The 27,614-nt window shown below is 38.9% G+C and overlaps 1 protein-coding gene across 3 annotated transcripts in view; it reads right to left on the bottom strand.

The window, feature by feature from the left end:
• Window positions 1-27,614, bottom strand: part of aff2 (AF4/FMR2 family, member 2) — a 253,494-nt gene that overhangs the window by 145,480 nt on the left and 80,400 nt on the right. For all 3 annotated transcript variants that reach the window (XM_047353618.1, XM_047353619.1, XM_047353620.1), the window contains exons 3-4: window positions 19,750-20,416; window positions 18,079-18,512 (exon numbers count right to left, since the gene is read on the bottom strand). In XM_047353618.1, the coding sequence (XP_047209574.1) occupies window positions 18,079-18,512; window positions 19,750-20,416 (1,101 nt within the window). The remainder of the gene's footprint in view (window positions 1-18,078; window positions 18,513-19,749; window positions 20,417-27,614) is intronic.

Below are 27,614 nucleotides of genomic sequence, written 5' to 3'. Positions count from 1 at the left end.
TTACAACATGAACATTGACTTATATAAGTGTGTAGGAATAGACTATTATTAGGAGTCAAAGATGGGGAGATGAGTGCTTTAAGTTGACACACCGTAGCGTCAATCCTTAAGACTTATTTTAAAGTAAGAAAGGAAATAGTTTTTGAGTAACACTATTGTGTTGACTGGGTTGTATAATAAAAACTTCCTGTTTAACTGGCTGAAAATGTTCTTTTACATTCACATTAACCAAGCCTCAATCATTTTTAAACTGTTACAGGGGGCTCTTCATGTGGTAGAAAAAAGAACTGACAGAAGAACATGACTTGCTGACTGTTAGCCGCTGACAACACTGAAGAGATGGATATCTCGCTACACCTTTAATGCTCTGCATTATTGGTATACATATTTAACCTCGTTGTCTCTGTTTTACAGATAGTCTATTTAATAAGCCACACAGATTACAGAGAAAATGTATTTGCTCCGATTAGCCGTTGTTTCCATCAGCCAATCACACATCAAGCTTTTTCCATAAATGTTTTTCAGATTTTTGCAGAAATGTTCAGAGTCACATCTCACTGACTGACTTCTGTAATATGAAGTAACAATTTACAAAGCATTTAAAAAAGCATAACAAAAGAGAGTAATGAGGGAGACATTTAATTGACCATCTTCCACATAATTTCTCAGATGCATTCTTCTGTGCACTTTTTCCTTGAACTAAACAATAAACTGTGGCGTACATAAAAATAACAGGAAACATAACTTTTCTCCTAAAATATCTCCCCTCCCTTCCTTCTTCTGCTGTCTCTCTGTCTCTGCTCCTCTCTCACCCATCTCTCTCATCTCTCTTCCACTCCCCCCCTCCCCCCCTCTTCTTTATATTCATAGGATTTTAAAATGTCTGTAATGGCCCTGGTAGATCAAAACACTCCTTCTCCCACTGTGTGTGTGTGTGCATTGCTCTTCTCATGTGTGTTTACGTCTGTGTGCGTTTGCATGTGTGATTAGCATATCGTGGCTATGCTCTGATTGGCAAACTGGCAACACAGCCCAGCGGGGCATGCTTTATTAAAAGACCACACCACACACACACACACACACACACACACACACACACACACACACACACACACACATAGAGTTAGAAACAGTCACTGGTCTGTGTCAGAACCTAATGAATAATACTAAAGAGTGAGCACTAGGGGTTCTCATGTATTGTTCTGTAATGCCAAGAGCAATAAAGATTTTTATTACCATATTTTTATGGGCACCAGACATAAGCTGTTATGGAATAGTTGAATATTTAAAAGTCATTCAAAGCTGTTTTTTACGGTCCAGAAAAAAAGTTGCCTTGTAATTTATTAAGTTTGACTACCCAAGGCTCGTAAGTAGAAAATGTTTTATTGTCCAGATTTTAATATTACTGCATAACAATGATGCTATTCAGTCACACATTAACCATGTGCATGAGATAACATCAAACAATTTCTTGATTTTAGACCATTTCTGATGCAGATTACCAAAGCTTTTGTTCTGTGATGTATTGTGTAAAGTAAAATGATGCACAGGCCAACAGGAACAGGAGAAAATAGCTTTTGTTCTTTTGGAGGGGAGTACTCCATTTGGCACCAAGAGCCCACATAAAAGAATTTGTGTACTTCTAGAACCAGTGGCTTGGGCAGAAGAAATATTACATTGAGAAATAATGAAAAAACTGTGCCAGGAGTAAACTGTTCCAAGTGTAAAATTCACAACCTCAGCCTAGCAGCTAACTCTGTAATGTCACTGTGAGATATAGGAGACTGTCATCTTTGGATGCAAAAAAACATCTCACTTCTGCTGCAGGCTCAGCAGAGAGTCCCAGCCTAAGCACTGAACAAACCTTCTACGCAAAATCTGTGTTCTTTTTAAGGCAACAATGTACCTGTTTTATCATTATCAACTGCATCTAGTGAAGAGCTTCAATAAATTCAGATGCATTAAAGAAAATGTATCTTTTTGTGTAGATTAATTCATGCTTGTTGTATGTATCTTGTGATATACACACACAAAACAAACATTGCAAGAACAAAACAAGAACTTAAAGTGGGATTGCAAACACTGGCTTATAGATGACCAAACAGGACACTGAGTAAAAGTCACACGAAGGGGGAAATTTGGTACACTTCAATACAACATCAGGTAACTGTTGACCGTCTTTAGCCCACAGTCATAAAAGCACCTCAGAAAGTTGTAAGACATATAGAACCCTGTAAGACTGGCAGAGAAATTAGCAAGATTTGGATATATGTTTTAGATCATCATCCTGCTAAAACACGTAAAGTTGAATGATTTTCTGTGTTCTGGCACAGTCCACCAGACTTTTATCCAAGGAGTATATAATCCCACTTTGGCGAGGTTTCCAGACCCACATCATTACCCATCCTCCACTATACATTACAGTAAAGAGGTGGAGATTCTTTTCCATACTTTTTTGGTTTGTGTCACAACAGATCCAGCTGGAGCTTTTGAGGAAAAAAGGCTGAATCTTATCAAAAGACACAGTTCAAGTTCCACTTGTATTATCAGTACCCGCCAAAGCACCAGTAGAATTTAGGACATTTATTTAGGTTTGGGATTTTTCTGGTATGCCTCTGAAACAACCGGTTGATAGATGGCGTCTATTAGTCGTTATGCAGATTTTATCTCTGAGATGAAAGTCTTTGCTGCATCTCTAACAGTGAGAGGGTGTGTGGGGAGACAAGATGAACTCCCTTTCTAGCTTTCTTCCTCACAGGACTAGTTGTTTTAAGCCCTAAATTATTCATACTCCTGGCACATTTAGATTTAAAGAAATATATTAACTTCACTAACATATTTCTTAAGACTGGAAGTAATGTTAGTGTTTCGGAGTCCCGTACTGAACATAACAGATAATCTGTTGAGGGAGCTAAAAATTAGGATGATGGCAAGGATACCTTCCAACCTTAAAGACTTGGAGGTCACTGGATAAAATTGATAGTCATGATTTTAGGAACTGTTTGATGGCTGTAATGTCAATAAAGGCTTTCCATAGATTTTTGAGAAGGGAATAAAGGATTTTTGACATACCACTTTTGTTCAAATGCAGATAAACACACAAAAGCATGTTTTTTTCAAAGTAGTTACAGTACTGTGTAGAAGTTTTAGGCAGGTGTGAAAAATGCTGTAAACAAAGAATGCTGTCAGAAATATAAGTTATGATTGTTCATTTTTATCAATTTACAAAATGCTAAGTGAGTTAACCCAAACATACAGCCAAAGTCATTAAGAACTATTCAGCGTGAAGAAGAACAAGACTTACTGGAAGTGATGGTATGGGTCCCACAGAACCCTAATCTCAGCATCATGGAGTGTATCTGGGATTACATGAAGAGACAGAAGGATGTGAGAAAGTCTACAACCACAGAAGATCTGTGGTTAGTTCTCCAAGATGTTTGGAACAACCTACCAGCCGAGTTCCTTCAAAAACTGTGTGCGGGTCTACCTAGAAGAACTGATGCTGTTTTGAAGGCAGAGTGGTCACACCAAATATTGATTTGATTTAGATTTCTCTTCTGTTCATTCACTGCATTTTGTTGATTGATGATAATAAATGATTAACTCTTTCATTTTTTGAAAGCATTCTTTGTTTATAGCCTTTTTTCACACCTGCCTAAAACTTTTGCACAGTACTGTACATAGTCAACATTCTTCAATAAAACCTTTTGAGAGATGGGTGTGTCCTTTCCTATCAAAAACTAACTAGGATTCACCATTCATACCTACAATGGTATAAATAAAGTTGGAGTTAACTAATATAAAGATGAGCACATTTGGGCTTACTTGAAAGGCATGTTCATTATTCCTCTGGATAAGAGAAATGGGTCCTGTTTCACATCATATTTATAACCGAAACAGGAAGTCGTGAATTGTTTGAGTCAATTAGTGTGGTGATATTTGTTAAAAACAAATATTTGTTGATGAGGGCTTTTCTCCACAAAATAAATGTACTAAGAAAGATCTTTTTCAGAAAGAGATATTACTTCTGTATTATAAGATTAATCACATTTTAGGGTTTTTATCATTTCTTTACAAAGGATTGCAATAATTGTGGATCCTCCACAATTACGTGCGGTACAGGCTTATATAATTGCCTGAAGGAGGTAATTTCATAATTTTCATGCTCAAGTACCATATATTGAACACTTTCTCACTGCCTCCTGCAGTCATTCTATTAAGATGCTGCCCATCCTTTCTTTACACTATAATCTAAGTCTGGACTCTATGAACCCCTGACATTAGCTACATGGTACTGCTGGCACACTAAACCACTCCAGCAGACACGGTGGAAGTCAGCGATTGACTGCCGTGACCCCCGGCCAAAGTTCATAGAGAGATGCTGTGTGCCGATCACTCTGCCATGCTCCACTTTGAACCATCAGCCTGAGATTCACTGGGCTTTTTTGAATTAAAACAGAAATTCTCCCTGGGATACTGTTAAAAACTGTCACGGTGGAATGGTAAGAGAGGATTTGTTTAGGACCGGGATGATGGGCCTCTAAGGGGCCATAATGCACAATACGGGCCTGTTAGAGTGACAGCAGAGATCAATGCTGATCATTGCTGCTAATCCGGTAAACACAGTCATACTGTTAATCTTTGGGGTAAAAAGCTCATTTTGCTGCCTGCTATAAACCATGTCTTCAAATAACTAACAGCTCCACGGCTGCCGTAATTGGCCAACAACCACGCTGAGTGCTTCCTCTCTCTAGGAACAAAGCAGTATGTGAAAAGTAAAAACTGACGCAGGAGTAGACTTTTAACTCTGTCACCATTGTGTCACAGGAGACTGCTGCTGTCTATTTCCAGCACAAAGATGATCTCGGCTGGTAAAATACTGCCACAAAGTCCAACTCAGGCTGCACAAATCAGACCTCTGTGATCTCTCACAGAGCAGCTTATGCTGCCATAAAACCTGACTGTGCCAGGCTGATGGGAGATCTCTCTTACCCTGGTTGTCTTTAAGTATATTTCTCCCTAAGCACCATTTCCTCAGTCCTACTGGAGCTACTCAATGGTAGTTTGATTCATGGGCCTGGACTCTTTTGTTCTTTTAAGATGATTTTATGAGCGCTTTCTCATCAGAAAAAAGGCAAAATAGTTCCATCGCTCTGTTCACAGAAGCAATTAGTTGGGTTTTTGAAAATCAAACATTTAAAAAATCTTTTGTTATTAATCCACAGAGGGAGGCCTGAATTTGCCTCACTGATAAGAGTGTAACTGCATTCCAGAGAATGCACAAACATGGAGTCTTTAAATTCATGGGGCCTGATAAAGTGAAAGGTGGCGTCATGCGTGTATTTATTGGTGCGTGTCGTGGTCGTGAGTTGACAGGCAGCCGGAGAGAAAGAGGGGCCTGTTGGGTATTATGCAAATGAGGCCAGCTGTTTGCTGCATTGGCACACTGCTCATAACTCTCTTCTAGTGGTGCTGGAAGTAAGAAAATATTTTATTTCCCTCGTCAACACTTCCCCGAACCCTTTTTTTATTTCCTCAGAGAAGGCATTTATGTTTATGCTGTAACTTTATGTACATTTCTGGCAGTATTTTACTCTCATAACCCAACATAAAGTGGTGTAAAAAAGCATTTGCCTCCATTACAGATTTCTTCTTCTTATGTTTTTTTGTCACACTTACATGTTTTGAAACACCAAAAGAATTTTAATATCAGACCAAGACCAAACCTGGGTAAAGCCAAAATACAGTTTTCAAAGGAAGACTTCATTTATTAAGATAAAAAAGCTATTCAAACTGAAATGGTCCTATATCAAAATATAACTGCCCCTTGGTAAATCACGAATTAACCACAGAAGGAAAGTTCTGTTCACTAGCCATACCCAAGCACCATTACTGCCACACTGGTATTGTTAACTATTGAACATGGAACAGTGGTAAACCTTCCCAGGAGTCTACCAAAATTACTCCAAGAGCATATGGACAGCTTGGAAGGAGGTCACAAAAGAACCCAGAACAACATTGAAAACTCTGTAGGCCTCTCTTGTCAACCTTTTAGCTGAATGGATCAAATTTTACTGCTACAACTATTTTAGAACTAATGCAACTAGATTTCATCCAAAAATAGTATCTGATCCACTGATATAACCATGCTGTACACCAACATATCAATTAATCAGTACAAACTGGTAAATATTCATATTCCTGCACACCACCTTCTAGAGATATTAATCAAAAGAGGTGGCAAAATTCTCCCCATTAAAAACATTAAAGGGTGAAGACATACAATTACCCCAGTTCATATACTCAGACTGATAAGCATTACAGAATAAGAATGTTTTTACTAAAGATTTAGGAACCCCTCCATAATTTAACTTATGACATACATTTATGATTTACATAATAAAATACTTTAAAGGCATCAATAAAACAATAAACATTGTGGAGTTCTCCCTGTTATACCAACCCAAAATCTCCTTCGAAGCAAAAATCCACATATCTATAGCATGTTTAGATTTAAAAGCAAAGTGGATGTCAGAGGTCCATCCTATTAAAAATAGTCATTTCAAAGACCTTGGATGAAATACTAAATAGGGCTATAAGCTGGTAATTATATCTGTGGTTATTTTGCCAGCTTTGTCTTTTATAATGGGTGGAAACATAACAGACAAAACTGAGTCCCGTGAACAAAGAACCCCGTATAACAGAAGCAAAGTTTTATCATAGGAAATTTTAAATGTCCAGCAAAAATCTTATTAATCTCACATTCTTTACTGTTTTTTAATGTTCTAATTCAATCATGAACTTCTTGTGAAGAAATGTGACATCATACTGTTTACTGTATGGTTTAAAATCCTTTTAATGAGAGAACAGAGAAAGAGGTGGAGCGGCCGTAGTTTTCTCTGCGTAGGAAAGACTATGACAGCGCTCCACCATCCTTAATTGATGTTGCACACTCCTGGTCAGCTGGCTGAAAGAAGGGCTAAGCTCTTACTCCGTTACAAAAAAGACAAATTTGTTTGTTGAAAAATACTTTAGGTCATTAAAAACGTGGACAGTCATATTGTGGAAACTAAAAGAGCTCCAACATCACACTTTTTATGGGGCTCAATCTAATCTGATTGCCTCAGTAATTAACCAGCAAATAGCAGCAGCACAATGTGTGCAAGAAGCACTTGAAAACTAATACTACATAATGACTAAAGATACTGTATTTTTGCCTAAATGTATGTGTATTAGTATAATGATTGTTGCTTTTCTCTTTTATATAACAGTGATTATATCATGTTAAACAGTTTTGCTTCACATTCATGGGGTAAATATCATAAAACTGTGAAAATTGGCTATTTTTACTCAAGGTTATCATATCATGAGAATCTTATATAATTTGTCTCGCTACAGTCAGCTCAACCAAAAAGGCACATCTAAAAAAGGCCAATGGCCTAGCACCTATACTAGCAGATGAGAAAAAGAGCAGTTCCTTATAAGATGTGTTCATTAGCAACCTCATCAGGCTCAGTAGGTAGCTAACTTTGTTCCTCTGCAGTTTGGAGCAGTGTATTGTGGTTTAATTACTGAACGCAGATGTGTAATATTTGAATTGATAAAGGCCATGATGGTAAGAAAGTATTGCGATTTCAAAACATTGCCTTAATTTAGGAAGGTGTCTAATGAGCGCTTAGGTAAGCAGGAAAGTAAACTACATGCTAAAAAGCTCAGCCTTCAGGCTAATTGTTGGCATAAATACCTGTTTTTAACCACAGCAGAACCATTTAAGTGGAATGACTTGACAGGAATTTGCCAGTAAATCAGCACAGCTGCTACTAAAATAAATGATCTTAGAAGCTTCGGAGATGCTTAATGCGACACATAAATCTGAAAGTGAACAAATGGCATCATTTGGCACCTTTAGTAATCCTGCGGCCCCTTCTCCCTCATGCATCTGTGGCAGGCTCACCAATGCTAGCAATTTAACTAGGGAACTAAACCTAAAAGCCTAAACGCAAGCACAAGCCCAAGGCACAGCATTTTAATCACTATGTTTATTCTGAAAAGAAAATGATGCTCTATAATATACATTTAGGTTTGGACCATTTTCTCATGACTGCCTGATTCAGCATTGGGAATATTTCCAAACCAAGTTCCTGCACCTTGAATAAACAGACAACCTTTTTTTTTTTTTTTACACATTTTCTGAAATTAAAACAAACTCAAACTCTTTTCCCGTTTTAGGCCTTTTAGGCTTACCACAATTATTTATGCTGGCTAAATACCAGAATGATAAGAGAGGGATTTTTTTCTTTCTCCATATTGAGAGGTCTACATACACTAAGTTTGCAAAGAATCGGCAAAGGTAACAGGGGGAGAATTGTGGAACTGGTTAATCCTTGAGTAAAATGCCTGAAGGTTCATCTGTTGAAACGATCACAATTGGAATGGTCCTTGATGATACTGTTCAAGACAGAGATGGGTTCTGTGTCCCATACATGAACATGATTTGGTGTAAAATGTGCATATGATCCCTAGAACAGAAACAGCAACTCAATTGTCTGAGGGAGGTAAACAAGAGTTAGTATCCACAATGAAACAGTGAAAGTCCTGTACAAATCTGGGCTTAAAGACCACTCAGAGAGGAAGAGGCCATTACTCCTAAGGTAACATAAAAAGCCAGATTACAGTTTTCAAGTGCAATCAAGAACAAAGACCTTCATTTTGGAGACTTGTCCTGTTCATCAGGGGAGTGGCCACAGGTTTGACGCTGGCTATCCCTGGAATCTGATTGGCCATCCCATCCACATAAAACTTTGCATAAAACGTCCTTTTATCTTCCTGCTTTTTTCAATTCTTTGTCGATTCACAGAGAAGTTTTATTAGGAACAAAAAAAAAGGCAACAGAACAAAACATAGACTGTATACAGATAAATATACCAATAATTAATAAATCAGTGCAATAAATTAAATTGGTGCTTGTCAGGTTAGATGTTGGAAGTTGACCCCAGGATGCAGACGAGCAGGAAGCAGCGTAGCGTGGTGAAAAAAGATTTAATAAATAAAACTCACTTCATCAAGTGGTTGCAGAAACAGGCGTGGACTAGACCAGAGCCAGAACAGGCTTGACATGAACAAAGGAGCTGAACTGTTTCCGCGAGGAAAGAACAGAATGATGGTGTAGATGTATGGTGAGACACAGGTGAAAAACAAAAGCTGATTGACATGGTGCAGGTGGGCCGAATAAAGCTGAATGCTTAAGAGAGACAGGAAGTGAAGAAAACGTGGCTGGAGCGAAAAGAGAAATCCAAGGAAACTAATTGAGAGAAACATAACTACAAGACATAAACTAAAAAACGCTAAGGACCGAAAACAATAATAAGAAAGCTAACGCACCACCAGGAAAATAACAGAAGCAGGATCCAAAAACACAAACTGGAGAAAAGAATAAATAAAACCCGAACAAAAACTCAAACAACGTCAAATTCTGACAGTGTTGCAGGGTTGAAACTTTTTAATTGGAGATACCGTATAACTTGGGCAACTTTAGGATGCTCTACCCTTTTTTTTAACCTTTATTGAGAAACACAAACATAACGGAACAAAAATAGAGAACAAAAACATAATATATACATTGGCACTCTTTAAAGTCAATGAGAGATATTTACGCTGCCTCCACAGGGCAGCGCAGAAAGGCACATGGCCGTATATATATAAATATCTAATATATTATGGAGATCAATTACTGGGCTGTACACATTAACTTAGGTAATCAAACTGTTGAACATTAAATGTGCCAAAATAAGCCAAAAATATAGCTTCTCTACTCAGAGTACTCATCAGTTGTAAAACAAAACTTGTGAAAATATCTCGATGCAAACAAAAATGAAGCAGTTTTAATTGTTTTAACTTCCACAAAGGAGGTGTTTAGGTCTGACTTTCGCATTTATCACTGGCTTTGATTGCTTGATCATGCTTCTCAGAGCACATCCAGTGTAAATCAGGACTGGAGTGAATGGCGGCGAAGGGCGAAACGGAGCACGGACGGATGGTGTGTAAATCCGGGGTAAGAAACCGTCCAAACCTGAGCACACCCTCGCTGTCAGGTATAGGAGTGGCAGCATAATGAGGAAAGATGATTATGAGTAAATATTATAGCAACATCTGAAGACATCAGTTAGAAAATTAAAGCTTGGGCACAAATGGATCTTCCAACTGGACCCTCAGGTTACCTGCAAAGTAGTTTAAGGAGAACAAAGTGAATATTTTGGAGTGGCCATCCCAAGCCCTGATCCCATATAAATTTTGTGGGCAGATCTGAAGAGGTGGAAGGTACAAAAATTATTTAATTACATCAGTTCTGTTAGGAGGAACTATTGTGAGAGATTTGTGGAAGGAAAGCCAAAATATTTCACCCAAGTCATAAAGTTTAAAAGCTATATTAATAACCACTAAGAGAATGAAGGTAAACTCTTGAAGTTTTTAAAATAGAAATAGAAATAGAAATTATCTCAAAAATTCTCTCTTTAATAATTTTACTATTAGAAATATTTTTGATAATCCTAAATGGACCTAAAACAGGAAAGGTTCAGACTGATTTAATGTCTGGCAGTGAAGAAAGGGCTAGTCTCTATTTATACAGTGTAAACACCTGGTTTCGATAGAAAAAGTTTTCAAAGGAAAGAAGGAGAAGATCTTGGTTCATCACCCTCTCTGCCTTCTTCACAGCCTGACATCTAGTGTTATTAATGCGTATATTACTGCTTTCCTTTCATCCAGTCAGTGTGTTATATAAAGGCTGAATCTTTTAAAAAAGGCATACATGAATGCTTTCTCTGAGAGCAGTGATGATTTGGTTAGTGTTACCCTCCCAGTGATTACTGACTGAAGGTCTTAGCCTACCCTGCTTCTTATTTACCGCTACATTAGTGGGGAGGCGCCACGTGCTCCTGCACACATGGCTGACGGAAAACACCACAGCACGCCTGCAAATCAGTGTGAAATTACATCAGCCCCATACTTTGAACTACATGTAAATGAAACTTGTCACAGCACTGTTGGAAATGTCACCTGTCACCTCCATGTTTACTTTCTTGCTAGATAGCTGGCAGGGTTTAACAAATATACATGCATATCTGTTTGACTTGAGCGTTGTTTACCTGAATGTGAATGCAGTGAACAGTGTAAGCAACTGAACGCAGCTATAACACAGAGACAGCTTAGTTCTTATGTTAGAGTGAAGAGTTATTGGTATTTTGATGGTTTTCCCCTCTTTTTTTATTTTTATTTTTCAGATTTTGCTCTTCTGAGTATAAATTTAACTTCTCACTGTGATTGAAATGCAAAGATCTTTTGAGACACTTTTACAAATAGTAGCCTACTTTAGAGACAATGAAATTCACGTTTCTCTTGTCTAAACAGTCAATCGGCCATCACTAGCCAGCTGAGTTAAAATCCTCACCAAGCATCATCCAACAGGTCAACCATTGAAGTTATTGTGTTAACGACCCTTTGGGAGCTAACATCAAGTGCAGCTTTAAAACCCTGGTAAACCAGCTCATTGCTGGCTCAACACTGCAGCACACCTTGTGATATGCTCTGACTTCACCCTTTCCCTTATCCACTCATCCTTAACCCATTCTAAATCATTTATGACCCTTCTTCACGACCCCTAATCATGACCCCTTTTCATTCTGCTTATGCTCAACGTCGCTCTTAAGGATCCCCTCCTCACAGCCATTCTCCTTACTTAACACTTTTCATCCCACTCATACTGCTTATCTTTCTTTCAGAGCCTGTCTTTACAGCCTCTTTTTTAAGTCTTATCCCTCTCTGCAGCATATTTTTATTACCCACATTCTCTGAACCTAATAACCTGTTTTAATCCCATTTAACCTTCTCAATCCTCCTGACAACCACCTTTTAATAGTAATCCTCATCATCATCCCTCTTCACAACTCCTCTTTTTGTCCTAACCTTCCCCCTTATCCCTCCTTGCAAGATCATTTCATCCCACTCATACCCTTTTATGAGCCCTTTATAACCCACTCTTCATCCCTATCCCTCGTTAGAACCCCGTATCTCACTCATCCTCATCATCCCTACAGCCCTTTTTGAATCCCTCTCGTCCCTCTTTTTGACCCATTTTTTCCTCCTAACTTCTTTTCTGACCCCTTTTTATCCTACTGATCCTCCTTATCCATCTTTTCTCTCATATAACTCCATTAAATTTTAGATTATGTTTTTTTTTTTTAAATATATATTACATTTAGTCAATCTGATTCAGCTACAATGTGAAAGCACTCAATGTGCCCAGGTTGGTGGATGCCAAAGCAGGGCCAAAAGGCAGGGGTTACAGTGTTGTTTTTCTTTCTTTGGTCTTATCAGTGCATTTAGTTCAGGGCTGCATCTAACGATTATTTTGCTCATCGATTAATCTGTTGACTATTTCTTTGGTGTGTTGATAAAAATTGGGAAAAAAAAGGTACTTGATAGGATTTTTTTTTTTTACATAATTTGAACCAGGTGAAGCTTAAACTATCTCACTGGAGGAGTTTTGGATAGAGCACATTTACAGAGAAAGATGTTCTTTCCGTTTAAATGCAAAATGTATATATGTTTTGTACAGTTTTAGCTTATTTATTTCTCTGAGTGAGTTGTTCTTTAAGCAAATAAAATGTTTTAGAGTCTATATACTCCAGTTAATATGCTACCTCATGTGCAATACTGGAACAACCTGTCAATATTCTTGTATATATATTTTTTCCACCTGCACAGTCCTTCTTATAACTTTTTTTATTACTTTATAACTTTAACTTTTTAATATTTATTTTCTTTAATTTGCACTACTTGCCTGCTCTGTTTTTGTTCTGTTTTGTTTTGTTTTGAAAATTTCGTTGCACCCATGTGGAGCAATGACAAATAAAGAATTCTATTCTATACTGTTCTAATGATTATTCGATTACTAAATTATTTGACTATTTTTTTTCCATGATCGATGAATCACGATTATTCTGATTTATTGTTTCAGCCCTAATTTAGTTGTTTATGTTCTGATGCTACAGTGAAAATCACTACATTGGAAATTTCTACAGAGAAAAATCTTTCATTCAGTGCAGTAGACATGAATGTTTGATTGTGTGTGTTTGCATCCTCACTGAAGAGAAGTCAAGGCTACTGTAACCGTTAGAAAACAATCAATAGTGTTAGCAGTCTGCTTTCTACTCTTGCAGACACACACACTCCCATACACTGAGGAATAAAGGTCTCCAATCAATAATTCTATGGTGCTAAGAGAAAGCTTCCACAGCAGTTTAAAGCCTTATTGCACATGCTTGGTCACACAAAAAAAACACTGACAGCACAACCAGCAGCAGAACTGCGAGGCACATTTTAAGTATTCCAAATCCATTTGTGGCATCTGACTCAATTAGAAAACATTACATGAAATAAAACCTGAGTAAATTCATAACGCAGATTTCAATTATTAAGGGCTAAAAAAGTTATCCAAACCAACCTGGCCACAACTAACATCAAGAGTTTTTAATAACTGGCAATAGGTCTTTGACATCATTGTGGCAAAATGATGTCCCCTTGTCCGACTGCATTATTGTTTTTGTTCAGACACACTGTGGGGTTCTCGAGCATCAGGGGTCTGTTTAAGATCAGACCAGATAATCTCAATTGGATTCAGACCTGGACCAGGCCACTCCAAAACCACCACTTTTTAGCAATTCAAAGGTGGACTTCCTGGTGTGCTTTGGATCATTAGCGTGCTATGTAACCCAAATCCGCTTTATATTAAGGTCGCAAACAAAATTCTCAAACTGTCCTCAGATTTTTTGCTAGAATTCCACATTTGATTATTTGGTTGCCGGTACTGTCCTAAATTTGTCTTAAAATTCTCCCATGGATGCCATTTTGCCCAGTGTCTCTCCTGTATTTGAATCTTGAACTCTGACCTTAACTGAGGTAAGTGAGGCCTGCAAACTTTTATATGTTGTTCTGGGTTCTTTTGGAATGTCCTTTGTGAGTTGTTGATGCACTCTTAGAGTAAGTTGGTTAGGCCGGCCACTCCTTGGAAGATTCACCATTATTCCATATTTTCACTGAAGTCATAAAGCCTTAGAACTGGCTTTGTAACCCCCTCCAGATTGATAGATGTAAATGACTTAAGTTTCTCATCTGTTCTTGAGTTTCTGTTAATTGGAGCACAATGTGTTGCTTAGATCTTTTAGCTTTCATAGCTTCAGACTAGTCTTTACAATTTGTTGATTCTATGAGCAGTCAAGCCTTGGTGTGGCTAATGAAATTCAAGTTAGCTTTCCAAAAAATGTGGTTTATTCATTATTTAGTTAGTTTGAATAGCTTTCTTTTCCTTTATAAATGAAATCATCATTTAAAAATTGCATTTTGTTTGGATCCTAGTTAAATATTAACATTTGCCTGACCATCTGAACATTTCAGTGTGACAGAAAAGCAAAGCAAAACAAATCTGTAGGGGGCAAATATCTTTTTTTACTGCTTTAAATTTTACTATTGTTTACAAAGATGAATCATGAAGCAGAAATCTTGGAAGTCTTTCATTTGCTTTCTGGTTCAATCCTGCCCTACAATATGCTGCTATTTGCTATTTAAGCTACAGAACACATCCTGGAACTCATGTAACCAGAACAAATGGAGGAGCCATGATAAGGTGCTGTAATCAGCCAGTCATTGTCTTTCTCTCTTCCCTTCACTTTTCCTTCCTCTCTCCCCCCTTCCTATGTTTCTCATCATCCTTTTCCCTTCACCTTCAGTTCAAATCGAGTTCACACCTTCCCTCCTGGAAGCTTTCTTCAGAACAATCATGACAGGAGTGTAAGCTAGACGGCACGAAGCATCCACGGCTGTGTGAGTCAAAACACTTGTGGCCATGAAAGTAAAGTATATTTTCATTCCATTCTTCTTTCCGCTGTCTGTCCTTCTATCTCCCTCTTAGAGCCATATGCTAAGAGCTGCAGCTCAGGCTCATTTACAGTGCTACACACACGCACACACTGAGAGACACACACACACTGATCTGTCCTATCAAAGCACAGGAACAGCTGGCTTTCTCAATATGGATGGCTGCTCGCCTGTCAACTAGTCTCACGTAGCACACACACACACGCTTTCAGGCGCATCATCATCAAAACCGGCATATCCCGCTGTTTCAAGAGGAAAAGAGAGCGAGAGATCCCGAGATGCAGAGATGAATTGACAATACAGGCGGAGTGGGTCTAAAAAAAATGCAAACGTGCACTCAGAGTTGTGACATCAGAAGCAGACTGACAGTATGTGTCAATGTTAACCAGCTAAAACAGATGCTCATGAATAATTTAAAGGGTTAAATTAGGAGGAGACTTTTCCTGCATGATGAACATGTCTGTATTATGTTTTTAGACTTTAATTTGAATTTCTAATTGGGTGTCCAATTATAAACAGATAAAAAATTAGCACTAGATATGAATGTGAATGACATATTTATAAACCTGCTAATAATTTGCTCACATCCAAGTCAAATAGACCTTTATTGATTATTGAAGGTGACTGATTATAGTTCGAGTGGTGTGTTCTTAACCTGAACACTGGGTAAAACTTGTGTCAGTTCCATTAAACAAAATTCTAATTTGGAGAGAAACAGACAGATTTTTTTGTCCGCAGTTCTGGCATTAACCTTCTTCAGGCATGCACCCCGTTAACTACTGAGTGTTTGAGTGGCAGCTCTGTAATGTATTGTAAATGTTGTTCAGTGGTGCTGCTTTGGCAGACTCTATTCGAGCCAGGTTCTTTAAATACTCACTGGACCTTCAAGACATGTGTCAGTCAAGTGTCAGACTCTATTTCTCAACTTCCAGCTATAGCAGGTAAGGACCCCATCATATTATACACTTACAGTAAAAATCACCCAAAATGTGAATGAAATCTGCATTGTCTTGTAGAGGTCTAACAGGATACATCAAGAACATGGGTCAAGACGCATGGTAGCAGCAGGAGGAGTGGCCACACAGGGCACATGGAAAGACAACCTAACCACATTCACACCTAGGTAATTAATAAGAAAATGTTCTTGGGAACATATCTATGTGCCTTGCATCCTGCCACTGCTCTAGTTGCAACCAAAGAGATCTCACCAAGCTGCTGAAACAAACAATCCACACATCCCCCACTACAAATACAGTCCCTTGAACACAGATCAGAATTGGATGGCATGGCTTTAAATTACACTCTCTACGAAAAACCCTTTCCCTTGCATCCCTCATTCTGGTGATAAACTGATAAAAGTCCTGATAGTTTATCCTCCAGCAACGATCCAGGCTGAAACTGTAGAGATGCAGAAACCTGAAAAATCTAGATTGTAAAAAAAAAAAAAAAAAAACATCTTAGAGCAGCTGTTTTACCACTGTTATTAAATGATGGTCAGGAAGTAGCAAGGGCAGACATATTTGGTGAGTACAGAGAATGCAGTAGAACCATGATTGCCTTTCCACTGGTAATAATGTTTCTAGACTTGGAGGAATCTAGTCACATTAAAGCAGTTATGGAAGTAGGCTGTTGAGCAGTAGTAGTCTTAATCTAGTGTGAAGGGGAGTTAAATTTCAACCTAATTGTGGAACACACACTGTACCTGTCATCAGATGTAAATGGTAAATGGCTTGAACTTGTATAGCGCTTCATCAAATCCCTAGAGACCCCAAAGCGCTTTACACTACAATCAGTCATTCACCCATTAAACAGTGGTGAGCTATATTATAGCAACAGCTGCCCTGGGGCAGATTGACACAAGTGAGCCTGCCACATAAAGGCGCCACCAAGCCCTCTGACCACCATCAGTAGGCAAGTTGGGTGAGTTGTCTTGCCCAAGGACACAACGACTGAGATGGACAGAGCAGGGGTTCGAACTGGCAACCCACTGATAACAGGATGAACTCCAACCACCTGAGCCACAGCCGCGCCCCCTTATTTTAATGTTGAACAGCACGTTGCTGCCTGTAACACTGAAGATGACACTTGTCCAAATAGTTTAAAATAAATCTTCCACGGTAGTCTTAATCAAGGATTGCCATATTTTCGTAAGCTTTTTTTTTTGATCTGCTGTTTTTTCACTCATTTTCAGTCTAGTATGTGTCCCTTAACTTTCACTTATGACTTATGAAAACCTATGGCATGAAAATGCTCATAAACACATGTTTGAATTGGATCTCAAGGCACTTAGTAAGTGGCAGCCTACTTGCTTGAGTAACATCTATTTGGTTAGTTGACTTAATAAAACTCCCAGGGTACATTAGATGAGCAGGTGAAGGATGATGCATCTCAGACACTCCTGTCAGTGGGACGTTTTCCAATTTCTTCACAATACAGTGAGACAGAGTTCATTGAATGAAGGAAGCTTCTTAAGCCTCACATATCTTTTTTTTGTTCCTCACTTGCCCAGTCAAATATTTTAAGGATGCACACTGAGATGTGCTATGTTTGGAAAGTATGTCTTTGGAAATCACTAGTTTCTTTTTGCCTGTGGACCTGTGTTATCTTTGGCAGTTTTTGTAAATGCAGCTAAAGAAACGGGATAACTTTATGATGCTTCAACATGTTGATAATAGTAAAGGTTTTGTAATACACCCTTGTATAAGGGTCCTAAACAAAGCTAACAGAACAGGTGAGACAGACTAAAATGTATAACTAATAAACTATCAACTAATAATTGTTTATGTCATGCTAATAATCTCAACCCATCCAAGCCCACCAGGAGCCCAAGGTTACAGGGTGAACGAGTCATGTAGCATATTCTGTTAAAGCTTTTGGGGGACTGTCAACATGTCAACTTACTCAGGGGCTCCATTTTTGTTTTGTTCTTCTGTTTTACTGAGATTATTATTATCTATATGCTAAGAAAATAAATCCCAGATATTAAAACCGAGTCATTATTTTAACAGTGAGGGGGTGTTATTTTCTGATTTGACCAATTCTACTGGTTTAAAAGGATTAGTAAAAAAAAATTATTTTGCCCTTTTTGGTCTACATGCTCTTTTAACGTTAATGCATATGACCCCTGTGCCAATTCCAAACTCTTACCTCTCCTGTGTGGCTGAGGTTCAGCTTTGGCAGTTTGTTCTTTACATTTCCAGAGGTTCCTCCGTATGTTTGACTGTTGGCAAACCCCTCTGTGGCCACTGGAGGGGGTTTAAGCTGCGGGGAGTCACTTGGCGCCTGGTCCTGGCCGTCCATTGGTCGAACATATGCTGTAGGCTTCTGCTGAATAGCAATCGGCTTCCCTGATAGGCAGCCAGGTGGGAAAGTGGGCGTGGTCAGTCCAGACGTGGGAGTGGTCAGACCAGGAGTGGGAGTTGTCAGAACTGAGGTGGAAGCCAGTGGGGAAGAGGACAAAGAAAGGTGAGAACTTGTTTCATTTTCGAATGGGGAGGACTTGAAAAGTCCACCGTTTTCTGCGGTAGCGGAAGACTTAAAGTGGCAGCTGTCTGCGGTGGAGGACCGAAAGTTGCCACCATCTGTGAGAAAGAAGGAAGAAAAAGAAACCAAGGGTCAGTTCCACCTGATAACAAAACCCACTCCTGCACAATGGAGGCTGGATACCAAAAGTTAATTGTCAGAGAGCAATATAGCCAATCAAATTGAAAAGAAATAGGATGTTTTAGGGTTTCAAAATCAACCTCATTTTCTGGGTATGTAATAGATGCTAACTTTAATAAAGGTGTTAATGCCCAAAAGCTTGAATATAATTATTAAAACAGCCTTCATGACTCAGGCAAACATAAAAAAACAAGAATTTATGGATTCTGATATTAAAGGTCTCGTATTTTACATCTTTAATCAGACACATATTTAAAGGATTTTTTTATTTTAATTTAAATTTTAGACATTTTGAAAATGGCACTCTTCTAAAAATTAATTTAAAAAAAATTTAATCTCTTTATTTGCGTTTCAATGATATCATCTAGCTCACAAGACAATACATAATGTTGGGTTCACAACAACAAGACTGGGCAAGATTTTAACAATATTTCTGAATACACCAAGCATTCCTTTGTTTAAAGGAATCTGTAATCATTGTAGAATATTTGCATGTAGGTTTGGAATTTCTATGTTTGTCTAATTCTAAAGTGCTATGAATGCCAAAAAAAAAACATTGAAAATCGGCTCTTTGTGCTTTCACTAATACAATAAACTGTGTTCACTGTAGAAACATGCAGTTCATGTTTAACCAGTCTATGTATGATCAAATGTATTCCAGACTCCTAAAAAAGGGAAACTGTATGTTCGGTTTAGTTTAAGCTCCAATAGGAAGTTCTGGTACAAACTTTGGTTTTGTTAGGGGCTAAAGGTTAGGCAGTCATGGGATTCTCACAGTTCTTTGAAACTGTTCTTGTTAGCTAGTCTGTGAAGTCCAAGCGGCTTGTGTTTACAGAGGTACAGAGGTATGCCAAGACCTTAAAAGACTCATAAGCAAACCACAACATTACAGCAGTTTGTAAGATGGACTTAGCTTTACCAGAATTATCATGGTATTTTATAAAAGGCAAGATCTTATTCAATGAAATCTAGTTACACACCGACCTTTGAATGTTTATATTTCAGGGACAAGACTGATACCAGCCAACAGTAGATTGATTGGGCCAGTATACAAACCACCAAATATTAAACTTAAATATAAAAGCATAAAGATGGAGTAAAGATGATGTGACAGTCAGTAGCCATTCTTTTTGAGCTACATTTTGTCACATTTACCTGGGAGGGGATGGCCTTTGGACAAATGCCTTCTAGAAGAGGAACAGGAGGAGGAAGAGGACGAAGATGAGGAAGAAGGGCTTGATTCTTCTTTCAGACCCAGTTCATCCTTAAGAGTACTAAACAGCTCCTCGTGCCTTTGCATCTGTTGTTCCTCTAAAAGAGCCATTTTGGCTCTGCCAGCTGTAGCTGCTGCAGGGACCTGCCCCTGTCCATTCTGTCCTGGTCCTGACCCCACACCCAGGCTTGTTTCTTGGGTGATTGGTCCATGGCCTCCCTTTGACCACTCCATGGAGCTTCTCGACTTTGAATTCTGATGTGAGACCGGTGCCGCATTTGATAATGACGTAGTGACAGCGGGCGGCTGCATGGAGGCTGACGACGAAGACGGTGCAGCACTTCCCATCCTCTTTTCCCCACTTCCCTCTGCTCCTCCAACTCCACCCACTCCTCCTTTTAAGGCCTCGTTAAACAGCTGGGATTCCATGGCCAATCTGTCTGTGGCTAAGGAGCTTGACGCTTGCTGCTGGTTGTTGGTTGTGGCGGTGCCTTTGGGAATCCCCACCAAGTGGCTCTGGTTGGAGTGGCTGGTTAACAGGTCTTTCATTTCTTCATAGGAGCCCAGGGTGTTCTGGACTCGATTGGCCAGCGCATCACCCTTATTAGTCTGACAGGAAAAAAGAAAGAGGAAAAAGACAGGGGGAGGGAGAAAAAGAAGCACATTAATTAAGTCTTCCATTTTTCCTTTTTAACAGACTTCATGAAAAGCCCTCTTTACTCATCTGGAAAGGAATAGTGAGAGATGGATAGGGTGACCATTGACCAGCCATCAGGAGGAGATGATTAATTAAATAATGCCACCTCTAAAAGGCTCCATCCCAGGCAGAAGCAGTGAAATAAATGGGGCAGGAATCATCATTACCCTGACCCTGGAATCTTAGCCAATCACTGTTTGGAGGACAATCCAGCCTCTACTTATATACACCATCCTCCAGCAGCCTACCTGCTATTTGGAAATGCTGAGAGGTTCCTAAAAATAGCCTAGCAGCTCGTTTAGTGTCAGTGACAGATTATTTAAAGAAAGAAGACAATCAGCACTAGTGGCAGTAGTTCTTCTTGAGCCAGAAGATGAAGAAGTAGATGAAGATCTACTTCCGCCTCTGCCTGCTCAGATGCTTTTCTCCTAAGCTCCCTGCTTGCTTGCATTCTTTTATTCTTAACTTTTTATCTCTTAGCCAAAATTACGGAAATATTGGACTAAAACTACTTCTTACCAGCGACTCCCAAGGGTTATTATTATTTTTTTTCTAAAGGATTTTGATGTTTTTATAATCGAACTCGAAAGAAGGACAAGTTGACGCCAGCTAATCAGCACAAAATGCCTCCCTTCACCACAGAGGACTTCGACAAACTTTTACAGAAATTGGCTGTTTTGGAGATGAAAATCCATCGACTAGAAGTGAATGTGGAGGTGAATATGGGGTACAACGATGATTCAACTCTGCCTGTGATCCCAAACAGTGACAGCCAGCTCAACAACTCAGCCAGCAATCAGAAAACTGAGAATAAACCTACCGGCAGACCCCCACCCATGTTTTAGGTACATGCCCAAAAAATCAAGGTGGACATCTCACTGGAAGATCTCAGCAATTAAATAAATTAGAATGGTCAGAATTACAGAAAAATGCCCCCGTTTCCCCTGGGAAAAGAAGACTTCGACAGCGAGCTGCTGTCACAACAACTGATAGAAGTGAGACAGCTGGAAATAATGGAATTCCCCTCCAAAACAGATTTTCCCCACTACAGAATGAAACCAGGAAAATGATCCATCTTCTGAGAACAATAAAAGGTTTGAGAACAACCTTCACTCTAAACAGTCTTCTCCTAAGCTGCCAGTGAAAAAGTGCCCCACCGGACCAAGAACCCTAATAGTGGGCAACACAGCTGGGGATGGGATTAAAAAAACGCAGAAGTTATGATTGGTACCAGTAACGTGGTGTCCGATATCTCAGAGAATATTCTTGCAATCACAGAAAAGCGTCCGTCTCTAGAAAACCTTATTATACACTGTGGAGCCATCGAAGACGTGGCTAAGAAAAAATCAGAAGGACTGAAGGAGGATTTCACTCGTCTTCTGAATATTGTTGGAGGTCTCAATATCAAGGTGTTCCTCAGTGGACCCTTTGCACCGATTTTCTGTAGAAATGATATTTTTTCGTGACTTCTGATGATTAATAAGTGGTTGAAAAAAACATGTGCTACCACACCTGTGAACTTCATCGACAACATTAATATTTTTTGGGAAAAAAGACAACTCTTCAAGCAAGATGGTTTCTGTTTGAACAAGCTGGGAGCCAGATGTCTCACATCTAATCTCATCTATTCAGTAAATAATCCACCAGCAGCTTCGACCTCCAGCAGAAAACTTGGAGTATCAACAACAATGATAACGCTGCCTCCAACAGCTCCGGCAGAAACAACCAGCCAGTTGGCTGAGAGAGAGAGGTCATCACAAAAGGTCTCCCCGTCGAAATCCACAGGAGAGGTGGACCCCCCCGTTATACCCCCCTACCCCAAAACCCAGACCTAGACCGACTCTATCACAAATGAGCATGTCCAGGAAAAACTTGGGCCCCTAATAGGAGATAATTGTAAAATCTCTGTGCTTATATGTGACAGAAAGAACAAAGCCAAAATTATAAGAGACAGTTATAAACAATCAAAAAAAGCCATAAACTGTCAGGTACAACCAGGTACAATCAGCAACTAAGTCATATAAACTGGCTTTATTGAACATTAGATCTCTGTCAGGAAAACCATTTTTAATCAATGACTTCATTACTGACCACAATCTTGATGTTATGTTTTTAACAGAAACATGGTTACATGAATTTAATGAAGCTCCCATTCTGATAGAGGCGACGCCTCCGAACTACAATTTTCTTTGTGAGAGCAGACAGCAAAGAAAAGGTGGAGGGGTGGCCACTTTGTTTAAAGATTTATTAGAGTGTAAAAAAGTATTTCTGGGTAAATTTGACTCTTTTGAATATTTGGCTCTCCAGGTAAAGAGCCCGGTCCGAACCATGTTCTTGAATATTTACAGGCCTCCTAAGTCCAAAACAAACTTTATCAGTGATTTTAATGAGCTTTTATCTGTGATATGTGTTGATTATGACTCAACATTCACATGGACAATCCTGAAGACAGAAGTGCAATAGATCTATGAGACACTCTTAGAAATGTTGGTTTGACTCAACATGTCAAACAGCAAATGCACAAACAGGGACATATTTTGGACTTGATCATCACTAAGGTTCTAAACATTTCCAAGGTGTATGTAATTGATGTTGCTCTATCTGACCACTTTTCTGTTATTTTTGAAAGCATCATCTCCAGTGACTCAGTTTGCCAAAGAGAAATGATAAGAAAACGCATCTTTAAGGACGGTGCTGCTGAAACCTTTAACCAGATTTACTCTTCTACCTCCACTTTGCCCTGTAACACTGTAGATGAGCTGGTAGAAAACTTTCATTCTAAAATCTCGGACATCATTGATTCAATTGCTCCAATTAAAGTGAAAGTCGTTTCTGGGAAGAAAATGTCTCCATGGAGAAGTGCTCCACGAGTTTGAAGTGAAAAAAAGGTGTGTCGAAACGCTGAATGCAGGTGGCGAAAGACTAGACTCCAGGTTCACTATATTATCTATAAAGAGAGACTATACAGATAAAACCTACAACTGAAAAATGCAAGGGAATCCTTCTTTTCTGAGATCATCAGCAAAACATTAACAATGCTCGTACATTATTTGCCACGGTCGACAGGTTAACAAACCCTCCTGTAACTGTAGCATCTGAACTCCACTCTACCAGGGCCTGCAATGAATTTGCTAACTTCTTCATTGAAAAAAACCCAAAAGATCAGAGGGGCAGTCAGCACATCCTTCCTGCTGTCGTGATATTTTTACCCACAGATTTCCTTAAGAAAGCTTTGCCTGTAATAACATCTGATTTAACACAAATAATAAACACATCCCTTTTGTCAGGTGTTTTCCCCCAGGCCCTAAAAACAGCAATGATCAAACCTCTATTGAAAAAGAGCAACTTGGACAAGCTGCTACTACAGAACTACAGGCCTATATCAAACCTCCCCTTCATCAGTAAGATTATTGAAAAAACTGTGTTTAAGCAGTTAAACAACTTCCTAACAATGACCAACCGCTTCGATGTCTTCCAGTCAGGCTTCCTGCTCACAACAGTACAGAGACTGCTCTTGTCAAGGTGTTCAATGACATCTGTATAAATGCAGACTGTGGAAGAACCACAGTGCTGGTATTATTAGACCTTAGTGCAGCATTCGACACTGTTGATCACTCCATTTTATTAGAGCGCCTAGAAAACTGGGCCGGCCTTTCTGGTACAGCACTCAATTGGTTTAAATCCTACTTGAAGGACAGGGACTTTTTTGTGTCAGTAGGTAACTTTACATCCGAGACCACAAAAATCACATGTGGTGTTCCCCAAGGGTCCATCTTAGGGCCAATGTCTACATGCTCCCCCTAACTCAGATTTTAAAGAACAACAACGTAAGTTAGCATAACTATGCAGATGACACACAGCTATACGTTACGATGTCACCAGGTGACTATGAACCCATTCAAGCACTGGGTAAATGCTTAGAAGAAATCAATGCATGGATGGGCCAAAATTTTCTTCAGCTGAATCAAAACAAAACTGAAGTAATAATCTTTGGACCAAAGGAAGAGCGTTTAAAGGTTAGAACAGCTTCAGTTAATACAGCTAGAAACCACCAGTCAGGCACGAAACCTGGGTGTAGTGATGGACTCAGACCTGAACCTTCAGAAGCACATAAAGACAGTAACAAGGTCGGCCTTCTATCACCTAAAGAACATCTCCAGGATTAAAGGATTAATGTCTCAGCAGGACCTTGAAAAACTAATTCATGCGTTCATCTTTAGTAGAATTGATTACTGCAACAGTGTCTTCACAGGTCTGCCTAAAAAGTCGATCAGACAGCTGCAGTTGATCCAGAACGCTGCTGCCCATATCCTCACTAGAACTATGAAAGTGGAGCACATCACCCCGGTTCTAAAGTCCTTACACTGGCTCCCTGTAGCTCAGAGAATAGACTTTAAAATACTTTTGTTAGTCTATAAATAACTGAATGGCTTAGCACCAAAATACATTACAGACTTGTTGTCAGTGTATCAATCACCCAGACCTCTCAGGTCTTCTGGCTCAAATCTACTCTGCATACCCAGAACCAGAACCAAACATGGAGAAACAGCTTTTAGTTCTTATGCTCCACTAATCTGGAATAAACTCCCAGAAAACTGTAAAAGCGCCGAAACCCTAAGTTGCTTTAAATCAAGATTCAAAACGTATTTGTTTAGAGTGGCCTTTGACTGTGCCATCTAAACATTATTAAAGTTTTCAGTCCAATTTTCCTTTCATTTTCTTATCCATCATTCTATTCTCTCTTTTTGTTAATTACCTCTATTGTTTGATTTTCTGTATCATTGTAATGTTTTTACTTGTGTACAGCGCCTTGAGTGCCTTGTTGCTGAAAGGCCCTATTTAAATAAACTTGACTTGACTTGAAAATACAGTGCCAAGAGCCCTAGTAAATGTATACAAAAGTTTTTTTATTATTGCATACTTAGCATTTTTAAGTTTATCAGAATTTCTAAGAACCTCTAATTAACATTCCATGACCTGGGGTATACCATACATACCTTGGAGTATAAATGAGTCATGGCACAGAAGTCAATTCTTTTAGCCAAGAAGTGTATTTCTTTTAACCACAGGCAAGTATGCTGGTTGAAGACCATATTTATCTTGCCAACAGCACATTGAGCTGGATGGTAATGGAAGCAAAGAAAATCCCCAAAGCTAACTGTTTTATTGCAGCAAAGAGATCAGAAAATCTCCATAACAATTATTAGATGCTTGGAGCAAATGCCTTTTCTGTCCTACCACCACAAATGTAAACAAGTGGAGTTTGGTATCCCTACTGGGACTTTAACACGAAAGTTGGAATCATTACTTTTGCTGTTTAAACAATAATTTTCCAGTGTCGGTACAATGAAAGCAAATAAATTAATGGATTTTAAAATATGACTGAATGCAGTTACTTTGAGTTGGTGTAATGACGTAGCCTGTTTTTAAATGGGTGACCTTTGTTGTTAGAGCATATTTGTGTTTGTGGGGTTGTGACTGAATGTGGTAACAGATGTATTGCTAAAACCACTGTGGTGAATATAAAATACCCTTTATTGTTGCTTTTATCACCATTGCAATAAATGCTACAAAGTCAATTTTGCCCATCTCAAATGCCTGCTGTTAGGTATGGTGGAAGATTTGTAATGCTGTGGACATGTTTCTCTTTCAAAGTCCCTGGGAACCTTGTTAGAGTGCAAACAATCATAAACTCTGTGAAATAGCAAGACATTTTCAGAACAAATTCAGTGTACTCTACCTGTATAATGACAAATGGGTTGTCCTTAAGTCTTATAGGAGCATAATGATAAAGACATATGACCAATTCAACAAATCCCATGCTCATCTTAGTCCCCTAAATGTAATAGAAAATTTGTGGGAAGAGCTGCAGAGCAGAGAGTATAAGAGAGATTGTGCAAAGCGGAAGGGTCCATACAAAGTATTGGCAAAAAGGGCACCAATAATTGGGCCACTGGGGATTTAATACAAAGTTTTAAAGTATTTGAAAAGATTTTCCCAAATTAAAGGTTGGATTTTTCTACATTTTAACTGTCAGATTGTGCTACTATAATAAAGATCAATTTATGTAAAGGCTTTATCTTAACAAGTTTTACCAATAAATATGTATGACAATGTATATGCACCTATGACAAGTTTTCAACCTGAACAACAAGCAGTAAAGCTGACACCATTCATCAGCCAGGTGTAAATTATGCAAGCTCTACAGCAACTAATGCATGGTTGACATTTCATCATGAATGACAGACAAATGTGGAACAATGGGAACGGTGAACAAGATCAATGTGAAATGTCGTCCAGTAATTTTATTGCACATCTGATTAGTCATTTGGTCAATAGAATTTCTGTGTCATAAGGCTGAGGTTCCAGACAGCCTGAAAGCCCAATTACCACAGCGCTAACAGGGGCGTGATGGTGTCAAATCAAAGCAAAGCTGGTAGGACCAAGAAAAATCATATTTATTTGAAGAATTAAAGACTAATAGGGAGGAAAGCCATTAGACATTTAATAAATTAAAAATGAATTTAATCTTCTGTTTAAGTCTCTGGGATAAAAATAGATGGGACAATTAAAGATTGATATGTCGATTTTTCCTCAAGGTGTGTTTGAGTGTGTGGTTTTGTTGTTCCAATGCAAACTGCTTCAGTCAATAACCAAATAATAGTGTAATAACATGCAATGATCCATGGAGAGGGCTCATTGCTGAGGAGGGAATTCTAAGTGTGTGTGTGTGTGTGAGTGTGTGTGTGTGTGCCACAGCAAACACTTCACAGCATTACAAATGATCATAACGCCATACCACTATTTGCTATAATAGAGGGCCATTTAAGCAGCATTTCATGGTGATCACAAGTTTGTGGGGCCTGTTTTCATGATGCAGTTGTTCTGACACGAGTTTATGGGCCAGGTGTAGCTGAAATCACAAAGTGTTTTGGTTTTAACATGCCTCGGTGGAAGGTGAGTTGATCTGCACAGAGAAAAAACCATGGTAACAATGCTCACACCCCGCTGTTAGCCCGCATGTTTGGCAGCCATGGTAATTTCTGTATTCATTTGTTTGTAAAAGCAAGACGTTTGCACATTAGCACATAACTGAGGATAATGGAAATG

This window comes from Girardinichthys multiradiatus, chromosome 23 (genome assembly GCF_021462225.1).
Source record: "Girardinichthys multiradiatus isolate DD_20200921_A chromosome 23, DD_fGirMul_XY1, whole genome shotgun sequence".
In the NCBI taxonomy this organism is placed as follows: domain Eukaryota; kingdom Metazoa; phylum Chordata; class Actinopteri; order Cyprinodontiformes; family Goodeidae; genus Girardinichthys; species Girardinichthys multiradiatus.
The sequence above is the reverse complement of the archived record's forward strand: the minus strand, read 5'-3'. Positions and strand labels throughout refer to the sequence as shown.